The sequence below is a fragment of the Mus caroli genome, unplaced genomic scaffold, assembly GCF_978045245.1.
Source record: "Mus caroli unplaced genomic scaffold, Mus_caroli_1 scaffold_18, whole genome shotgun sequence".
In the NCBI taxonomy this organism is placed as follows: Eukaryota; Metazoa; Chordata; class Mammalia; order Rodentia; family Muridae; genus Mus; species Mus caroli.
In genome coordinates this window covers 77444979-77463155 of record NW_028227273.1, presented here as the reverse complement: position 1 = coordinate 77463155, position 18177 = coordinate 77444979, and the positions used below count along the sequence as shown (strand labels likewise).

Sequence of the window (18177 nt, the reverse complement as noted above, 5' to 3'; positions counted from 1 at the left end):
AGGGCCACAAGCCGCTCTGGGGCTGCCCAGAGCCCTGTATTGACTCAAAGGTAAAATACTTTTTAATCTGAGCATTAATCTTAAATTTGCAATCAAACTGCAAGCTGCAGTCAATGGAACAATGGCAGTTTTAACCATAATTTTTAAGTTTTTGTGCAAGGTTAGGATAATATCTACAACTTTGGGAAAGCAAAACCTATGTTTAAAACAATTTATCACTGTTAAAATCAATATTAGAAGCATTACTATCATATTACGAAGTTTGGATATCAATTAATACCTATGAATACCTATTAAAGCAAGCTTTAACGCTTTAATAAAGAGGCATTGCTTTATATCTTATCTTAACTTTTACTATTTAGGATAGGAACCACATTAATCATTATCTAAACTAGAAATAAGAGACTCAGCCTCTGAAGCTTAATCTCAAACTCTAACTCGCTTACCGTGTGTCCCTATGAGTAGCACCTCCCGAAGTGGTGACTATAGGTGAAGCGGGAGATTCGCAAGAGGACCAATTCTCATTAAGGTAATGGGCAATTCCTCTATCTGAGTGATTTTTGTTAAAATTCAGTCCATCATCAGAGTTTCCACATTTATCAATTTTTGAGTTAAGAAGATCTTTTTCTGAGGAGGCCTTCTCTGATAGGCACTCCTCCTGAGATACCACAAGCTCCGCCTGAGGGCGATTTAGCCCTGGAAAAGTTGCATCTTTTATAGCATCATTTACAAGCGCCCAGAGACCTAGGGTAAAATTATCTGTCTGAGCGATATTCAGGGCCTCACCAACTTTCTCCCAGGTTCCACAATCTATCGTTTCTTCTTCTTTGAACCATGGACAACAGCTATCTATCTTATCTAAAAAATTTCTTACTAATTGTACTTCAAGCCTTACTCCTCTGGCCTGAAGCAACTCCTGAAAACTAAAAACAACCGCCTGATCCATGACTTTAAACCCTTCCTTCTTCCACCTAAGCAGCTTTCTAAAAAGCTGCGGCACACCGCCTGTCTCCGTATCTAGTTCCGATTAACGAACTACTGACCCCAAGCAGAAACAGTGTTGGGTCAGCACTGATTCAAACTTGATTCATATCCTACCGCATCCTCAGCAACACTTTACAAAACTGAAATTTTAGGCTAGCGCTAGCATGTGTACCTGTCCGTTGCTCCGATGCTCCTCCAATAAGAAGATCCTTTCCTTTCTTGTGGAGCTCCACACAGCAGTCGTTTCTCTTAGCATCCCTCTGCCATTCTTCAGGTCCCAGTTCTGGCGCCAACTGTTGCGGCCTGCCCGCAGTCCACAACACGAACGGTTCAACTGAGAATGGCAGTTCGAACTGAAAAGAGAGGAATCTAGACAGGGCAGAAGAAAGAATGGAGCCAAGACAACAAACATTCTGATCAAGGCTCAATTTTACTATTTTCAGACACTCAGTTATAAAGGAAGGGGGAGGGAACCCAACTTCCCGCCAAGTAACTCAGGGTCCAGTAGCAGGACGAACACGTGTGTGCCTCCAGGCAGCAAAGGCAGGTTCCAGCAGTAGGCGTGGCAGGACGAATGAGCAGGTAGCTCCACCCTTGAGCAAGCAGGTTCCAGGCTGGGGGAAGGGAGGCCACACCTGTCATTGTTGCTTGTTCCACATTTGTACTTACACTGTTGGCTGATGGACCTGGAACGTAGGTTTTTGTACCTGTCAAACATGTGCTAATAGGCTGAGCTTCACCCACATCTTGATTTGTTAAATTTGGTGGAGAGTATTATTCTGTTTTCCAGTTTGGCATGTATTGATGATATTAGGACTTCCTAAACTTCAATTGTCATTGAACTGTAGGTATGTCACATTCTTCCTGCCTGTAGTGTTGGGTTTGAATTGAAGTTGAAAAAAATGTGAGTATTTTGGCTGTATGCATACATATGCATCTCATGTGTGTGTGGTTTTTTTCACAAGCCAGATGATGGCCTCAGGACTCATGAAATTATAGTACAGGTTACTTATGCTCTCTTATGTAAATACTGGCCATTGGGCAGACTTCTTTGCAGGAACAGCAACTGTTCTTCACTAATGAGCCCGTTCTCCATCTCTATGTCATTTATTTATCATAAAAATTTACATTGCTGATATTTTCACCTGTGCATGTAAACATGTTTTAATAAGATATTACTTAATGTTACAATTAAAACTAGGTCACCTCAAGTTCTGGAAGATGAATATACAACTGGGGTGAATATATAATTCATTTTAAGAACGTCAATAAAATTCTAATTTGTTTTTTTCTTGTGGTTTGATTCTTTGATTTTTTTGCAAGGGATACTGGGTCATAGTGTACAACTATGACTGTCCTAGAAATCATTGTCTAGACCAAGCTGGTATCAAAAAAAAAAAAAAAAAGAAATTAAGAAAGAAATATTTGTGCCTCTGTATCCTCAGTGTTGAGATTAAATGCATTAACCAGTCTAAGCATCTTGCTCATTGCTTTTGCAGTTAGTAGTTATTATTAATACAATATCTCTGTGTGCTTGCTACTATTGATCTTTTTGCTTGAATCTTTATGTGTATTCATTGGCTTTTGTCTTCCAACACTTTCTCCAACTCAGAGGGTGAAGAAATGACAGATGAGAATCTCATTATTCAGTTTCCCTCAAAAATGATCATGATTACATTATAATTTCTGTGTCATGCAACAAGTGGGAGAACTAACAACATTATTTGAAAATATTGTCAATGAAATGTACATGTTTAATATTTCATTCTCATGCTACTTTTGTATGTATACATGGGATGTTTTAGAACACAGTGACGTACAATGATGTACTGGTGAGCTTTACTCAGGAAGAATGGGCTTTGCTGGATCCTTCCCAGAAGAGTCTCTACAAAGATGTGATGGTGGAGACCTATAGGAACCTCACTGCCATAGGTAAGATTGTGAATGTTTCATTTGAGAAGGAGGAAGAATGATGTGGATAAATTTGGCCTGTTTCTAAGGATCACTGCAGATAGTTTCTTAAATTATGCCTAAATTCCAGTAATATATCATGTATTTTCTGGTACTATCTTCTAGGCTATAACTGGGAAGATCACAATATTGAAAAAGATTGTGAAAATTCTGGAAGTCACAGAGGGTAATGTGCACACTGATCTGTATATGCCTTTGAAGAAATCTTTATTCTTGAACTTTTAGTTAAAATCAAGAGTGTAAATCAGTGCAGCTTTATGGACACTGATTACTAAATTCTCTCAAAAAGGAAAACTCAGTGTCAGGTGTCCAATTTCTGTTTGCAAGACTTTCCTTTAAGACAAAAAACATGGAAACAATGCCTTAACAGATAGTACCATTTCAAGCACAGGACCATTTAATATACACTGTAGAACTGCCAGTCTATTTTAGTCTCATACCAGTCAGATAGTGCAAAAAGTCTACACATTGAATATGTAATCAGTTTATATCCAAAACTATCTGATATGCAAACAATTCATAGTATACTGACGTTACTCATATACTTGTGGCAAGGTTGCTAAGATTATTGAGAGTGCAAGTTCATGGAAGTTAAAAAGGTTGTTGTAGCGAAACCTTAATCCAATTTCCACATGTTTATAAGGAAAAAAAGTAAAACTGAGAGAATAAAAGCTGTATATATTTTGCTATTCTTCCTTCCATAGGTGTATTATATGGGACAGATACATCTTTTTCTGTCTGTCTGTCTGTCATTGAACATAAATGATAAAGTACTCTGCCTAAGTCATATTAACATAAAACCTATATTTCTCTCAGAGGACACTTGGAAGATTTGTAGTTTTCCCCACTTAGAAAAAATTTGTTGAAAATTATGAAGGCTTACAATTAATTGATTTCACAACTTCATTGTGAATACATCAAAAACCTCAGACTGCAGAAAATTCCTATGAATATTAGTAATGTAGAAATTTTCTGTTTATCCTTTTTAACATGACAAATGTTGTATGGCTCACATTATAGAAAAATATATGAATGCAATCACTGTGGTAAAGCTGTCAATGCTTGCACATTTTGTCAAATGTGAAAAACCTCATATTGGAAGAGGATATTATAATTTTGAGCCATGCAATAGATGCTCTTACCATCACAGGTAATATTAAAGATGTAAATAATAGCCATAATGAATCAAACCACCATGGATATAAACAAAGTGATAGAACCTTATTATATCTGATTCCTCTTTACAATTAGAAAAGATTGTTAACCTAATCCATACAGATAAATGATTCATTAGTATAATAAATGGGGTAAACATTATATATGTACCAATTACATAATCAGGCTTAAACAGAGTTATACTATAGAGAAACTCTCTGAATATATCCAACGTGTTAAAGACTATTTATCTCACAGGCATCTTCAAAGAGATGAACCAATTAATATTGGAGAGAAACCCTATGAATGTATTCAATATGATGGAGCTTTTGTAAGAAATAAACACCGTCAGATACATAAAAGCATGCATACTGGATCCTTTATGTCTTATGCTGATCTTCGAATACATAGAAGAACACACACTGGAGAAAAAGTCTATGATGATAACCAATGTGGGAAAGCCTTTGCAGGTCACAGCCATCTTCAGATCCATAAAGGAACACATACTAGAGAGAAACCCTATGAATGTAACCAATGTGGCAAAGCCTTTGCATGTCACACATATCTTCAAACACATAAAAGAACACATACTGGAGAGAAACCCTATGAATGTAACCAATGTGGCAAGGCCTTTGTGTGTCACACCTATCTTCAAGTACATAAAAGAATACATACTGGAGAGAAACCCTATGAATGTAATGAATGTGGCAAAGCCTTTTCACAATGTATTCATCTTCAAAGACATAAAAGAACACATACTGGAGAGAAACCCTATGACTGTGACCAATGTGGCAAAGCCTTTGCACATCGTATATATCTTCAAATGCATAAGGGAACAACACATAATGGAGAGAAACCCCATGTATGTAATCAATGTGATAAGGCCTTTACATGTCACAGCTATCTTCAAATCCATAAAAGAAACCATACTGGAGAGAAACCCTATGAATGTGACCAATGTGGCAAAGCCTATGCACGACACAGTTACCTTCAAACACATAAAAGAACACATACTGGAGAGAAACCCTATGAATGTAACCAATGTGGCAAAGCCTATGCACGACACAGTGGCCTTCAAACTCATAAAAGAACACATACTGGAGAGAAACCCTATGAATGTGACCAATGTGGCAAAGCCTTTGCATGTCACGGCTATCTTCAAGAACATAAAAGAACACATACTGGAGAGAAACCCTATGAATGTAGCCAATGTGGCAAAGCCTTTGCATGTCACAGTACTCTTCGAAAGCATAAAAGAACACATACTGGAGAGAAACCCTATGAATGTCACCAATGTGGCAAAGCCTATGCACAACACAGTTACCTTCAAGCACATAAAAGAACACATACTGGAGAGAAACTCTATGAATGTCACCAATGTGGCAAAGCCTTTGCACATCGCAACCATCTTCAAATACATAAAAGAACACATACTGGAGAGAAACTCTATGTATGTAATCAATGTGGCAAGGCCTTTGCTTGTCACAGCTATCTTCAAAGACATAAAAGAAGACATACTGGAGAGAAACCCCTATGAATGTACCCGATGCAGCAAAGCCTTTGCACAGTTTGGACGTCTTCAAAGTCATAAAAAAAAAGACATACTGGAGAGAAGCCCTATGAGTGTAACCAATGTGGGTCAAGCCTTTGCAAAATATTGTCATCTTCAAAATCATAAAAGATCACATACTGAAGAGACACCCTGATGATGCAGCAGATGTGGTTAATGGCTTTGCATGTTATAGTGGTCTTAAAAAGTATTTTAAAAACACATTCTTGAGAGAATCCTATAAATGTAATCAATCTAATATAGCCATTTGTTAACATTGACCTTCTAAGGCATGAAGCATGGTTGTGAGATTTTAGTGGGTGGGTGTGTCTGATTCCTTTGCCTGCTTGAGATGCTTTTTCTTCTATTTAATTGCTTTGCTTTTATATGAGAGTTTGTACCTATTTTTATTAAAATATGATATTCCTTGTTCATTTAATATTCCCAAGTGGCCTGCTCGTTTTTTAAGGGAAATAGTAGAATATCTCGGTGTGGTATTAGGTTGGGAGGGAAGTAGAGAAGTGGAAGGAGGTGGTACTGTGGTCCAGATATACAGTGTAAGATGAGAATAAAGAAAAAAAAAAACTTTTAAAAAAGTAAATGCACACATTTACACACACACATACTAAACAAGATGTGAATCAAATATATATGAAATTGTAACAAATTAAGATAACGTATGTATAGAATTTTAATTGTATGTCTCCCTGCCCTCAAGTATCATCAGCTAATATTGGTCTATGTAAGCAATGGGAGCAGGACAGCAACCTTGGGGTTCCTCAGCCCTATGCGTGTGGACAATGAATGATTCATCCAATACCAGTTGCTGGGAGTCAGATCAACTTTACCTGTGGTGATTCAAGGCTTATATAATTTGGAGAAGTGGGGATAGTCACTTTGACATATCTAACATAGAGACCTGTGTGGGACCTGTAAATTGCCTAGACAAGGTCAGAAAAAGAGAAGTCCCACAATAGAAGACCATGTTCCATTATGTGCTATGCCTCAAAAAGCAATTTAGTCATTGGTGGACTGTGACATTAATAAGCAGAGTTTTCAACATTTAAGTATAAATATTGTTTTAGGTATAAAAAGTATAAAAATAAGTTTTAGGCTAATTTTGTTCTACATATTTTCAACATATGTAATAAACTTACAAATGTGGACATAGTTTTCAGCATACTCTGAGGAGACATTTTTTTTTGGAGATTACAGGCATTTCAGAGGTAATTTTAAAACTGCTATATAGCAATATCTTAGACAAAAGTACTTTTAAAATGTGGGGCAGATAAATTTTACATAGAAGACATACATTTATTGTTTCCACAGAAATCTGTGAATCTATCCACCTAAAGACACAACTAATCCAGTCTTAGGCACAAATCCAACAGATCCTCCATCTTACCACAAGGTCACTTGATCAATTTTGTGCACACAGAGGACCCTGCTCATTGGATGATGAACACTGGAGAGTCTAAGGAACTAAAAGTTTACAAGAGTAGGGCTTTGTCTGCCTATAATGTGGAAGGGCAGATCTGGGGAGGCCTGTTCTGTCTGATTAATTTGAGCTCTAGTCCTCCAGTAGAGGAGGGGATATTGTGCTGTTTCTAAGCTGTGAGGTAGTGAGGGTTTTGGGCAGATTTAGAAATACCAGACCATGTAGCTCACAAGTTCTTTCCAGGATTCTCCTCTGATGCAGTTGGAGGGAGGTGTGAGGTAGGCCATAAGCTGTGCCATATTTGGGGGCTGGGGGGGGGTGTATGGAAATAGAAAGCATAGGATGGCTAAGCTCTCAAGAGTTCCTTGGGACTTAGCAGGACCATCACTGTGGTTCTGTTGGTACATGTGAAAACCCAGCCTTAGCCTTTGAAGGTCATTCAATGTGAATTTCCCCTGTAGACGGAGAGAATCTACAGCTCTCATCATAGGAAGCTGTGTTGCTTATATCACTGTCCAGTATACATAACAGGTATTACTTTTGCTGTGCACTGGGAAGAAAGATTTAAAACTTGAATATCTGGTTTCTAAAAGTTCTAAAGATTGTATTCCACAATCAATTTTGTGTGATAAATTTTGCTAAGATTTGAGAAACTGTTAGAAAAAAGGTGATAGGCATCTCCCTTCAGCAATGTTTTATTAGAATCCTTTTACATTTCTGCTACTGCACAAATATCTAGACAGTGTGGCCTCTGTACTGAGACAAGAGATAAGTAGAATCAGGACAGTCAGAAATTTAACAGTTTTCATGGTCACTCTGCATTATTTTTGCCAAAGTTGTGAGGTTTGTGTTTAATTTCTATGCACATGCACTCGTAGTTAACATTTATCAGGTTCATATTTAAAGAATTATACACTTAAAAAGGACCCCCTAATTCTATACTCTATTTGTCATGAAACTTCATAATACATTGACAGCTTAAGCAGTGTCAAGCAGACTGTTTCATCTGATTTAAATCTTTAATGGTACTCTCATTGGTTAGATGAATTGTGAGTTTTGAGCTGTCATGTCTGCAATACAGGTTGAAATAGAAAATGAAGGGGAGGAAACACAGAATCTAGCTGAAGCATTTACATTCAAAGGGTTTTAATATTCTTTTATTTGGTATGTGGGGAAGATAATGTAAATATTCAGCTTTTTACTGCCAGAGTATTCAGATAGATGAGAAACAAATAGCTATTATAATATAGTATAAAAACCCAGATATTTGTTTTATTTGGATATAATGAGAACTATCTGAGAATAAGTCAGAGTGAATGAAAAACTAAAAATGACACTAAGAAATAGATGGAATTGTTTTTGTTTGAATGTAAATAATGACTTTAAATGATTGGTGAGCATTTATGAAATAGCTTTAGAAAAGTGACTCAATCTCTTTCTTTTCTTCTGAGTACATAACCAGTCTTAGATGGTAACTCTTTCATTTTTTGATTTGGAGATTTTTGTTTGTTTGTTTTCTTTTCTTTTCTTTGAAACAGGGTTTTTCTGTGTAGCCCTGGCTGTCCTGGAACTCACTTTGTAGACCAGGCTGGCCTTGAACTCAGAAATTCGCCTGACTCTGCCTCCAAAGTGCTGAGATTAAAGGTGTGCTCAACCACCACCCAGCCTTCGAGAATGTTTTTAAACACTGAACATCTTTTACATAGCAGTTAATGTTTTATATATAAGTAATGCATCAATGCTGGGTAACCTTACACATGTATTTTTATTTTTGGAACCCTTATTCAAATATTAGTTTTTCTTAGAGAGAAGGATGAATATTTTTGTAATTAAATGAGTAGTTAAGTTGTCTTTCTGTGACCTATGGATTTCCTTCTCTCCACAAAACGAGAACATCAGTGAAGTTAGTTCTACCAACAATGAAATCTATTTTGCCAATTTCAGGGCTTCTGTGATCTTTTACATTCTGTCAGGATCTTTCATTCCCCACTTCTTCTAGTTACTAGTTCTAATCTTAGAACTAAACTACAATCTCTTCTTCAAAGTTCTGCAGAGACTGGTATTGTCTTAATACTAACAGCTGGATGGCACCAATCCTCTCTCTAACAAAGATCATCAGTTTATTAATAATTAGTGGGCCACACATCAGCAGTAAGAGCAAAATTATTAGAGGGCCCATTAGAGTAGAAATGAGGGTGGTCAACCCAGGGGATTTATTTAAAAGTCCTTCAAACCATCTGGTCTGTGCTTCTTGGTCTCGTTTTCTCTTTTCTAGTCTGTCTCTTAACTTGCTCATGGAGTCTTCTATGACTCCAGAATGGTCTACATAAAAGCAACATTCTTCTTTTAAGGCAGCACACCAACCCTCCTTCTTTAAGGAAAAGCAGGTCTAACCCCCTGCGATTCTAAAGAACTACCTCTGACAGGGATATTAAAGATTCTTTTAACTTAGTGATAGACTGTTCTAGGGCCTCGATATCTGTGTTCATTACTTCTCTTAACTGACTATAATAGTGGGGCATGCTATCTAGGGCTGCAGCTCCAGTTCGAATTCCTGCCGCTATTCCTCCTACCCCTAAGAGCTCCCTGTGAAGGCGAGTTGGCCGTCTATCAAACTCATCGACAAAAGTTTCTGAAGGGTGGTAAATGACTCTGGGCACTAACTGCACCAGGATGCAATAGTCTCTAGTGTCTTTGAACACTGATGTCGATACACAGGGGGTCATTCCAGTGCTACAAGCCCACCACTTATTGGGACCAGGTGACAAATAATAAGTCAATTTGGTCCCGGGGCTTTTATAGGTAACATGACACAAATGTCGATGACTCAGAGGCACTTTTCTTATGCATGTGCCTGTGCCAGACACTTCAGTTAGGGTGAGTGTGTGGCTACGTCCCCAACTGCTGTGATCATGACTGGTGGTATTATTATAAGTACCAATTACTGCCATCCCCTCGTAATAGGGAGGTCCAGATGTTAGGCACAGCCAACAAGACTTGATGGCATTGGGATTGGTACCATTTAACACAGAGAAAGCTCCTTGGAGGAGGCCAAACAGTCTTTGTCGGGTGGGTGGTAGCCCAAATTGCTCTGGGGCTGTAGAGTAAAGAACAGGACTTGAAAAGTTTTTTCTGTGGGGAACACATTTGGGGAGTCTTTTGGGTGGGGGGGTGAGGTCGGGGCCGGCCTTGGGAGAAGGGGTCGGTTCGGCTCGGGGAGCACCTTATTAGGGCCTACTGGTAGGGCTGGAGGACTTTCAATGTTTAGACGACATGGAGCAATGATCCAGGTCTACAGCCATAATTGTAGAACACGACTCCCCAGGTCATGCCTCCAATCCACTGGGCAAGAGCATATTTTTTCCCATGTTTGTGAACTGCAGTTTCACACGATCTAAGTCTGTAGACTTGCATTTCTGATTTCTGTATAGCCCCTTTACTGCATGTTTGCCCAGCCCCTTATTTTGAAAAGAAAACTAATCCATCCCCAGAGGGCTGAACGGCCCATTTCCAGTCTCCATCATTTGAGGTAACACAACTCCATTGACTGCAAAAGTACCACCTAGGCCCCCCACACCAGGAACTCTTAAGGTGTTTGGGGCAGTTATAGAACCAATAGCTTCGGACCTCATTAGGGGGAGTACTCCCGGCCACAGGAATGATTTGGCGGAGGCAAAAATACAGGGTTGGCCACCATGCCCCCAGAGGTTCTAATTTTGAGGTGGCAAATAGTATTTCTCTCGATTGGGATAACACTTGCCAAGTGAGAGTCATAGGCTGGTGTGGGTTGTCACTCTTCTTTTTCAGGATGGCGCCGACGACGTAGGTGCAACTTAAGAGGATCACCAGTCCTTTCCAATTCCCCTTTCTGCGGTAAACCCTAAATTGTCCATTAGTTTCATATCTTCAGAGGTATACTCAAAACTCTGGCTGCACAGTTCCAGTTCAGGCAGAGCAAGTTTCTGGAGAGATTCTATCTGTCAAGTCCTGAAGGGCAGTATCTTAGGGCCGAGTGCAGCCTATTTAGCCTCAACATCAGCCATGTTATTCCCCCTCATCACAGCATCGTGTCCCTTTTGATGTCCAGGACAATGTATAATGGCCACTTTGGCAGGCAGATGAATAGCGTCAAGGAGGCTCAGAATCTCCTCTTTATTTTTTATATCCTTGCCTGCTGACATCAGCAACACTCTTTGTCTATAGATGACACCGTGGACGTGGGCTGTAGCAAAAGCATACCTGCTATCGGTGTAAATGTTGATGGACTGCCCCTCAGCCATCCGAAGGGCCTGGGTCAGGGCAATTAATTCAGCTTTTTGCGCTGACGTACCTTCTGGCAGGTTGCCAGCCCACACGACTCGCTTACCATCTACCACCACCGCCTCTGCCATCTTCTTACCTTCCACTAGGAAACTGCTTCCATCTGTGTACCAGTTTGGAACACCTGGCCATGGCTGGTCGCGTAGATCACTTTGGATCCCAATTTCCTCCGCAAGGATGTCTGCACAGCAGTGAACGGGTGAGGAATCGTCCCTTTCAGGCAGGAAGGTAGCAGGGTTGAGGATAGCAGGAGGAGCAAACAGTCAGCAGCAGACTCTGGTAGTGAGTCATCCAAGCATTTGTCATCCATTAGTGTTGGGACTGGTGGATAATGCTTTCAAGAGAGTGGGGGGCTCCCACAGTTATTTGCTGTCCCAGAGTTAATTTGTCGGCATCCTTAATGAGTAGGGCTACTGCAGCAACGGCCTTCAAACATGTGGGCCATCCACTGGCCACTGGGTCCAGCTTCTTAGACAAATATGCCACAGGCCTCTTCCACAGGCCTAGAGCCTGAGTAAGAACTCCTCTGGCCACCCCTGCCCTCTAATCAACATAGAGGCTGAAGGGTTTGGTTAGATCTGGCAATGCCAAGGCTGGGGCAGTCAGCAGGGCCTCCTTAATATTTTCAAAGGCTTTCTGATGTTCTGATTCCATCTGAATTCTCCATGTCCATCTGAATTCTCCACTTTCCTTGGTCAGGGGTACAAGGGGGCAGCCAGTGTTGCAAACCCAGGTATCCAAAGTCTGCAGAACCCAGCGGTGCCCAAGAATTCTCTCACCTGTCTTAGAGTAGCCAGTGTTGCTGTTTGAGTCACAGTCCTTTTTCTAGCCTCCGTCAGGCACCATTTCCCATCCTGGAGGGTATATCCCAAGTAGACTACTTCCATCTGACATAGCTGGGCCTTTTTAGCAGAGGCCCAGTAACCCAACTCACCCAGTTCTGCTAGCAATCTCTTGGTCCCCTGCCGGCATTCTCTCTCCAAGGTTGAAGCAAGGAGCAAGTCATCAACATATTGAAGCAGAGTTATCTGGGAGTTTTCAGCTCAGACGGAGACTAAATCTCAATGTAGAGCCTCATCCATCAAAAAGGGTGGGGGAGTTTTTGAACCCCTGCGGTAACTGTGTCCAGGTCAATTGTCCCGTTTGTCCAGTGTCAGGATCTCTCCACTCAAAGGCGAATATGGGCTGGCTGGAGGGATGTAACTTCAGGCAAAAGAAAGCATCTTTTAAATCAAGTACTGTGTACCATTTTCACTCTGGAGGGAGTGAGATGAGGAGGTTATAGGGATTAGGAACAGTTGGGTGAATATCTTGGACCCTCTTATTGACCTCTCTCAGGTCTTGGACTGGTTGATAGTCACTCGTGCCAGGTTTCTTTACCAGCAGTAGAGGAGTATTCCAGGGTGACTGGCAAGGTACCAAAATACCTAATTGTAATAGTCTCTGAATATGTGGCCTGATTCCATCTCTTGCTTCACGGCTCATTGGGTATTGTCGCACTCCTATAGGAGTTGCATCTGTCTTCAGTCTCACAACCACAGGGGGAACTCTGACAGCCATTCCCATGCCTCCAGTCTCTGCCCATGCTCTAGGGAAAGCAGTCAACCAATCTTATTCTTCCTCAAGCTGCAGGGCTAAGACTATGGAGGTGGGAGATTCCCAACGTACTCTCAGCCCTTCTTGGGGAAATCTGATCTGGGCCTTTAATTTAGTCAAAAGATCTCTTCCTAGAAGCTGTGTGGGACACTCAGGAATGACCAAGAAGTAATGACTCACTTGGTCTTTCCCCAGATCTACAGTGCATGCAGTGATCCAGGGGTATTGTTTCTGACCAGTGACTCCAATCACTATGGTTCTTTTATTTTTTTAATTTTCCCAATGGATGTTTCAACACAGAATGCTCTGCCCCTCTGTCAATTAAAAAGTCCATGGGGGTCCCCTCCACCATCAGGGTTACCCTAGGCTAGGGGAGAGGGTCCGAGCCCCGTCTCCCTTATTCATCATCTTTCAGAGTCAGGACCTTAGGGGCCCTTCCCTTCTTCTTTGGGCATTCCCGTGCCCGATGTCCTTTTTCCTTGCAATAGGCACATTGGTCCTTCTCTAAAATCTTCTGGACAGATCTTCTTCCTCCAGGTCTGGGTTCCTTGTTGCCCAGGTACCCTGTCTGTCTATTCTCTGGCCTGTTCCTTCCTTCACGTTCCCCTACTACTGCGGCCAAAATCCTGCTTAAATTCCTCTCCTGTCATCTTTCACTCTTATTTTCCCTCTCTTCTTCTTCGTGCTTCCCTTAAGAACCATACTTAACATAAGACTGCAAGAGTTTATCACCTCAGCTTTTTTTAATATTTCCCAACACAGGTAGCAAACCAACACCAACATGTTGGGCAAGAATCCACTAGAAATTTAAGTTAATTAGCCCGAGATTAGAGTTTCATTTCCTTTTTTTCCTTAAGATTTTATTTATTTATTCATTATATATACGTAAACTGTAGCTGTCTTCAGACACACCAGAAGAGGGCTTCAAATGGCATTACAGATGGTTGTGAGCCACCATGTGCTTGCTTGGATTTGAACTCAGGATCTCTGGAAGAGCAGTTGGTGCTCTTTACATTGAGCCATCTCTCCAGCCCCCAAGTTTCATTTTCTTTATTTTATAAAGTATTTTTTATTTATGTATTTATTTTACACTCCATATTTTAGTCGTCCCCCCTTGTCCACCCTCCTACTGTTCCACACCCCATACCTTCTTCCCACCCCCTATCTCCATGTGAATGTCCCCACCCCCATGCCACGTGAACTCTAAACTCCTTGGTGCCTCCATTCTCTTGAGGGTTAGGTGCTTCATCTCTGAATGGACACAGACCAGGCAGTCCTCTGCTGTATGTGTCTGTGGCCTCGTCTCAGCTGGTGTATGCTGCATGTTTGCTGGTCCAGGGTGTGAGAGATCTCAGGGGGCCAGATTAATTGAGTCTGTTGGTCCTCCTAAAGGGATGCCCTCCTCCTCTGCTTCTTTCAGTCTTTCCCTAATTCAACAACAGGTGTCAGCTGCGTTTGTCCATTGGATGGGTGCAACTATCTGCCGCTGACTCTTTCAGCTGCTTGTTGGGTCTTCCAGAGTGCAGTCATGCTAGGTCCCTTTGTGAGTGCTCCTTAGCCTCATTAGTAGTGTCAGGCCTTCGCATATCCACTTGAGCTGGATCTCTCTTTGGGTCTGTTGCTGGGCCTTCTTTTCCTCAGGCTCCTCTCTATTTCCATCCATGTAATTTTTTCAGACAGGAACAATTGTGAGTCAGAGTTGTGACTGTGGGATGGCCCCTGCTCGCTCATTTGATGCCCTGTCTTCCTGCTCGGGGTGGGCTCTATCAGGTCGCTCTCCCTACTGTCTGACATTTCATCTCAGGTCCATCCCTTTGAGTCCTGTGAGTTGTTCACCTCCCAGGTCTCTGGTGAATTTTGGAGGGTCCCCAACCTCCTATGTCCAAAGGTTGCCTTTTTCCAGTTTTTCTGCTGGCCTCTGTTCTTTTCCCTTACCCAGTATCAAATCAGGTTCCCTTCTTCACCCCCCCCCGAGTATCCTCCCAGTCCATTTTCCTCCCCAGATCCCTCCACACTTGTGATTGCTTTCTTTTCTCTTCCAAGTGGGACTGAGGGGGGGTCTTCATTTGGGCACTTCAGCTTGCTAACCTTTTTGAGTTCTGTGGAGTATATCTTGGGTATTCTGTACTTTTTTGTCTGTTTGTTTTTGGCTGATATCCACTTATTAGTGAGTACATACCATGCATGTTCTTTGGGTCTGAGTAAACTCACTCAATATGATATTTTTTAGTTCCATCCGCTCGCCATCAAAACTCAGGATGTCCTCGTTCTTAATAGCTGAGTAATATTCCACTATGGAGAATTTCACCTGCCTTGCATTTCTAGGATAGGGAAAATTAGTCACTGCCTCCATGTAGAGGGGGCAGTGATAATTTCCTGGAATGAACAGTTATTGCTTGAAATCTGTGTCTCCAGATAGAGAGCATAACAGATAAATAGTTTATTAAAAAGTCTGCAGGAGACGGGCATGTTGATGTACGCCTTTAATCCCAGCATTCAAGAGGCAGAGGCACTCGGATTTCTGAGTTCAAGGCCAGGCTGGTCTACAAAGTGAGTTCCAGGACAGCCAGAGCTATACAAAGAAACCCTGTCTCAAAAAACAATAAATAAATAAATAAATAAATAAATAAATAAATAAATAAATGCAAGAAATCATACTCTTTGAACATGGGTTCCACAGAAATTGTGGGTTAATTTTCTGACATGAATAAATAGAAAAAGCCTAAGAATAGTCACATAATGTTAGAGTTTTCTTAATTTGTTTTGGATTGTTTTAATATTCAAAATGGATGTGATTTTTTAATTTGGTGGGTATATTATTCCTCTGAGAGAGAGGTCAAAATAAAGGGTTTTCTAGTTAGTGTCTCAAGGATATGCTGATTTGGGAGAAAGGTCTTCTCTTTCTGTTTTTAGAAAACATGATTAGGCTCTGGACATCTTCCAGAGCTATATGGATCAGATTTGATAGAGGGATCCCCCAGAAAACTAGATTCTAGAAAATCTAACAAAAAAGTTATCTTAATGATACTAAAATTTTGTTTTCAGGTTTATATATTACAGAATATACAGCTTTGGTGAGATCCAATGTCAAACATGACCCAGTTAAACTCCTCATCTCATGGATTTTCAGCAGGATCCAATCAGGACATAGACATCAGAGACTTTAATAATATGGTTGCTGTGACTTTCTTAAGTCCAATCAAGTCCCTCATTTTCCCCTACCCTCTCTCTCCTTAAGATATGTCAACACCGATATTCAGCTTGAAGAACTTATAAAGATTTGTTATCCTGGTTTCTAGGACTTGGGAGTCTAGAGGTGGTTATTCTAGGATTGTCTTTCTGGGGAACTTAGAAATGATAAGAATTTGACAGAGAGGATATAATTACAATTGATTGTGCAGCCATTATCTCACTTGGTAGAAATCTTTAAGTTAAAGTTATAATTTCTGATTTTGGTACAGAATTTATTTTGATAGAAAATCAAGGTTTTCATTTGTACAAATTTCTTCTATTGTTACAAAACTTTTTACAGTGGAAGGCTTAGAGCCACTCCTTCTATAGCTGTTGTTATAAACTGATCTGAGATGTTTAAACCTGTGAATTATGGGCCAAACAGCAAATTCATGGCTCTGAGTTTATTGTTATGGTCTTTTCAGATAATTTAGTTAGAAATAGCTGGGAGTAGTTAATGAAAACAGTCCAGATTACTTTACATAGATACTTGGTTTCCCAAGATACCAGAAATCCACAGAATGTGACATCTAATGTTTTTTATTCTTTTGTTGTTGAGACATATCTGCTCCTAACAGCTCTCCTTTTGTGGATTCAAAGAAGAAATGGAGCATCTCTATCTCTAGGTGATATAGTGCATTGTGGCCCAGTAGCCAATGGACAGAAATTGCCTATCTCTCCTGCAGATCTATACCATCCTTGAGAGGACACAAGTTATAGAATTGGACAATTTAGTTCTGCCAAGACAGAATAAGCTAGTCCTTAGTAATCCCTGTTTTTCACGGTCTGTCAGAATATCCTGGGCCAGCGGGCTGAAGATTGATGCTCCAACTTCCTGACCTACTGGGGTTGTATATGTAGGCAGCTGTCTCTAAGATTTGTCTCAGTTCTGGAAGCTGTGTTAGGCTTCCTATATTTTCAGATAGTGTTGGTCATTCCTGTATTTCTAACAGGGTTGAAAGGCTACTTACAGTCTCATAATCAACACAGGCTATTGAACATTGAGATGATATATTTGAGGAGATAATTTTCAGAGAGCCTACAAGCTAAACCAAGACACAACTTACAAATTTATATAGTCTTGTAAGTTAGGGTAGATGACAAGAGTATTTAATTGACAAAAATGATGGACAGAGTTTTAGTTGTGTCTTGTAGTTTATAAATTACAAAATGGAAATAGTTGTGCTCAATTTATATCTGAGATAAAATAGTCTTTTGGTTTTTTTGTTTGTTTGTTTGTTTTTGTTTTGTTGTTGTTGTTTTCGAGACAGGGTTTCTCTGTATAGCCTTGGCTGTCCTGGAACTCACTATGTAGACCAGACTAACCTCTAACTAGCCTGTGGGATAACCCAATCACAAAAGAAATCATGATATGAACTCACTGATAAGTGGATATTAGCCCAGAAACTTAGAATACCCGAGATACAATTTGTGAAACACATGAAACTCAAGAAGAAGGAAGACAAAAGTGTGGATACTTCGCCTCTTCTTAGAATTGGGAACAAAATACCCATGGAAGGAGTTACAGAGACAATGTTTGGAATTGAGACAAAAGGATGGACCATTCAGACACTGCCCCACCTGAGAATCCATCCCATAATCAGCTACCACATGCCGACACTATTGCATATGCCAGCAAGATTTTGCTGAAAGGACCCTGATATAGCTGTCTCTTGTGAGGCTATGCCAGTGCCTGGCAAATACAGAAGTAGATGCTCACAGTCATCTCTTGGATGGAACACAGAGCCCCCAAAGGAGGAGCTAGAGAAAGTACCCAAGAGCTGAAGGGGTCTGCAACCCTATAGGTGGTACAACAATATGAACTAACCAGTACACCTAGAGCTAGTGTCTCTAGCTGCATATGTATCAGAAGATGGCCTAGTCGGCCATCATTGGAAAGAGAGGCGCCTTGGTCTTTCAAACTTTATATGCC

General features: G+C 40.6%; 1 protein-coding gene across 1 annotated transcript; it reads left to right on the top strand.

The window, feature by feature from the left end:
- Nucleotides 1–259: 259 nt before the first annotated feature.
- Nucleotides 260–5647, top strand: LOC110289176 (uncharacterized). Its single transcript, XM_085832776.1, has 3 exons — nt 260–2916; nt 3061–3121; nt 4369–5647. Exons 1-3 carry the CDS (start codon nt 2883–2885, stop codon nt 5645–5647), a joined length of 1374 nt encoding a protein of 457 aa, XP_085688902.1. The 5' UTR covers nt 260–2882.
- The last annotated feature ends 12530 nt before the right edge of the window (nt 5648–18177 follow it).

Excerpts from the sequence above, each read along its gene's own strand:
- LOC110289176 (XM_085832776.1), top strand. The coding sequence starts at position 2,883 with ATGGTGGAGACCTATAGGAACCTCACTGCCATAG. Across the intron at positions 2,917-3,060 it reads TAGGAACCTCACTGCCATAG|GCTATAACTGGGAAGATCAC; the intron begins GTAAGATTGTGA and ends ACTATCTTCTAG. Across the intron at positions 3,122-4,368 it reads AATTCTGGAAGTCACAGAGG|GCATCTTCAAAGAGATGAAC; the intron begins GTAATGTGCACA and ends TTTATCTCACAG.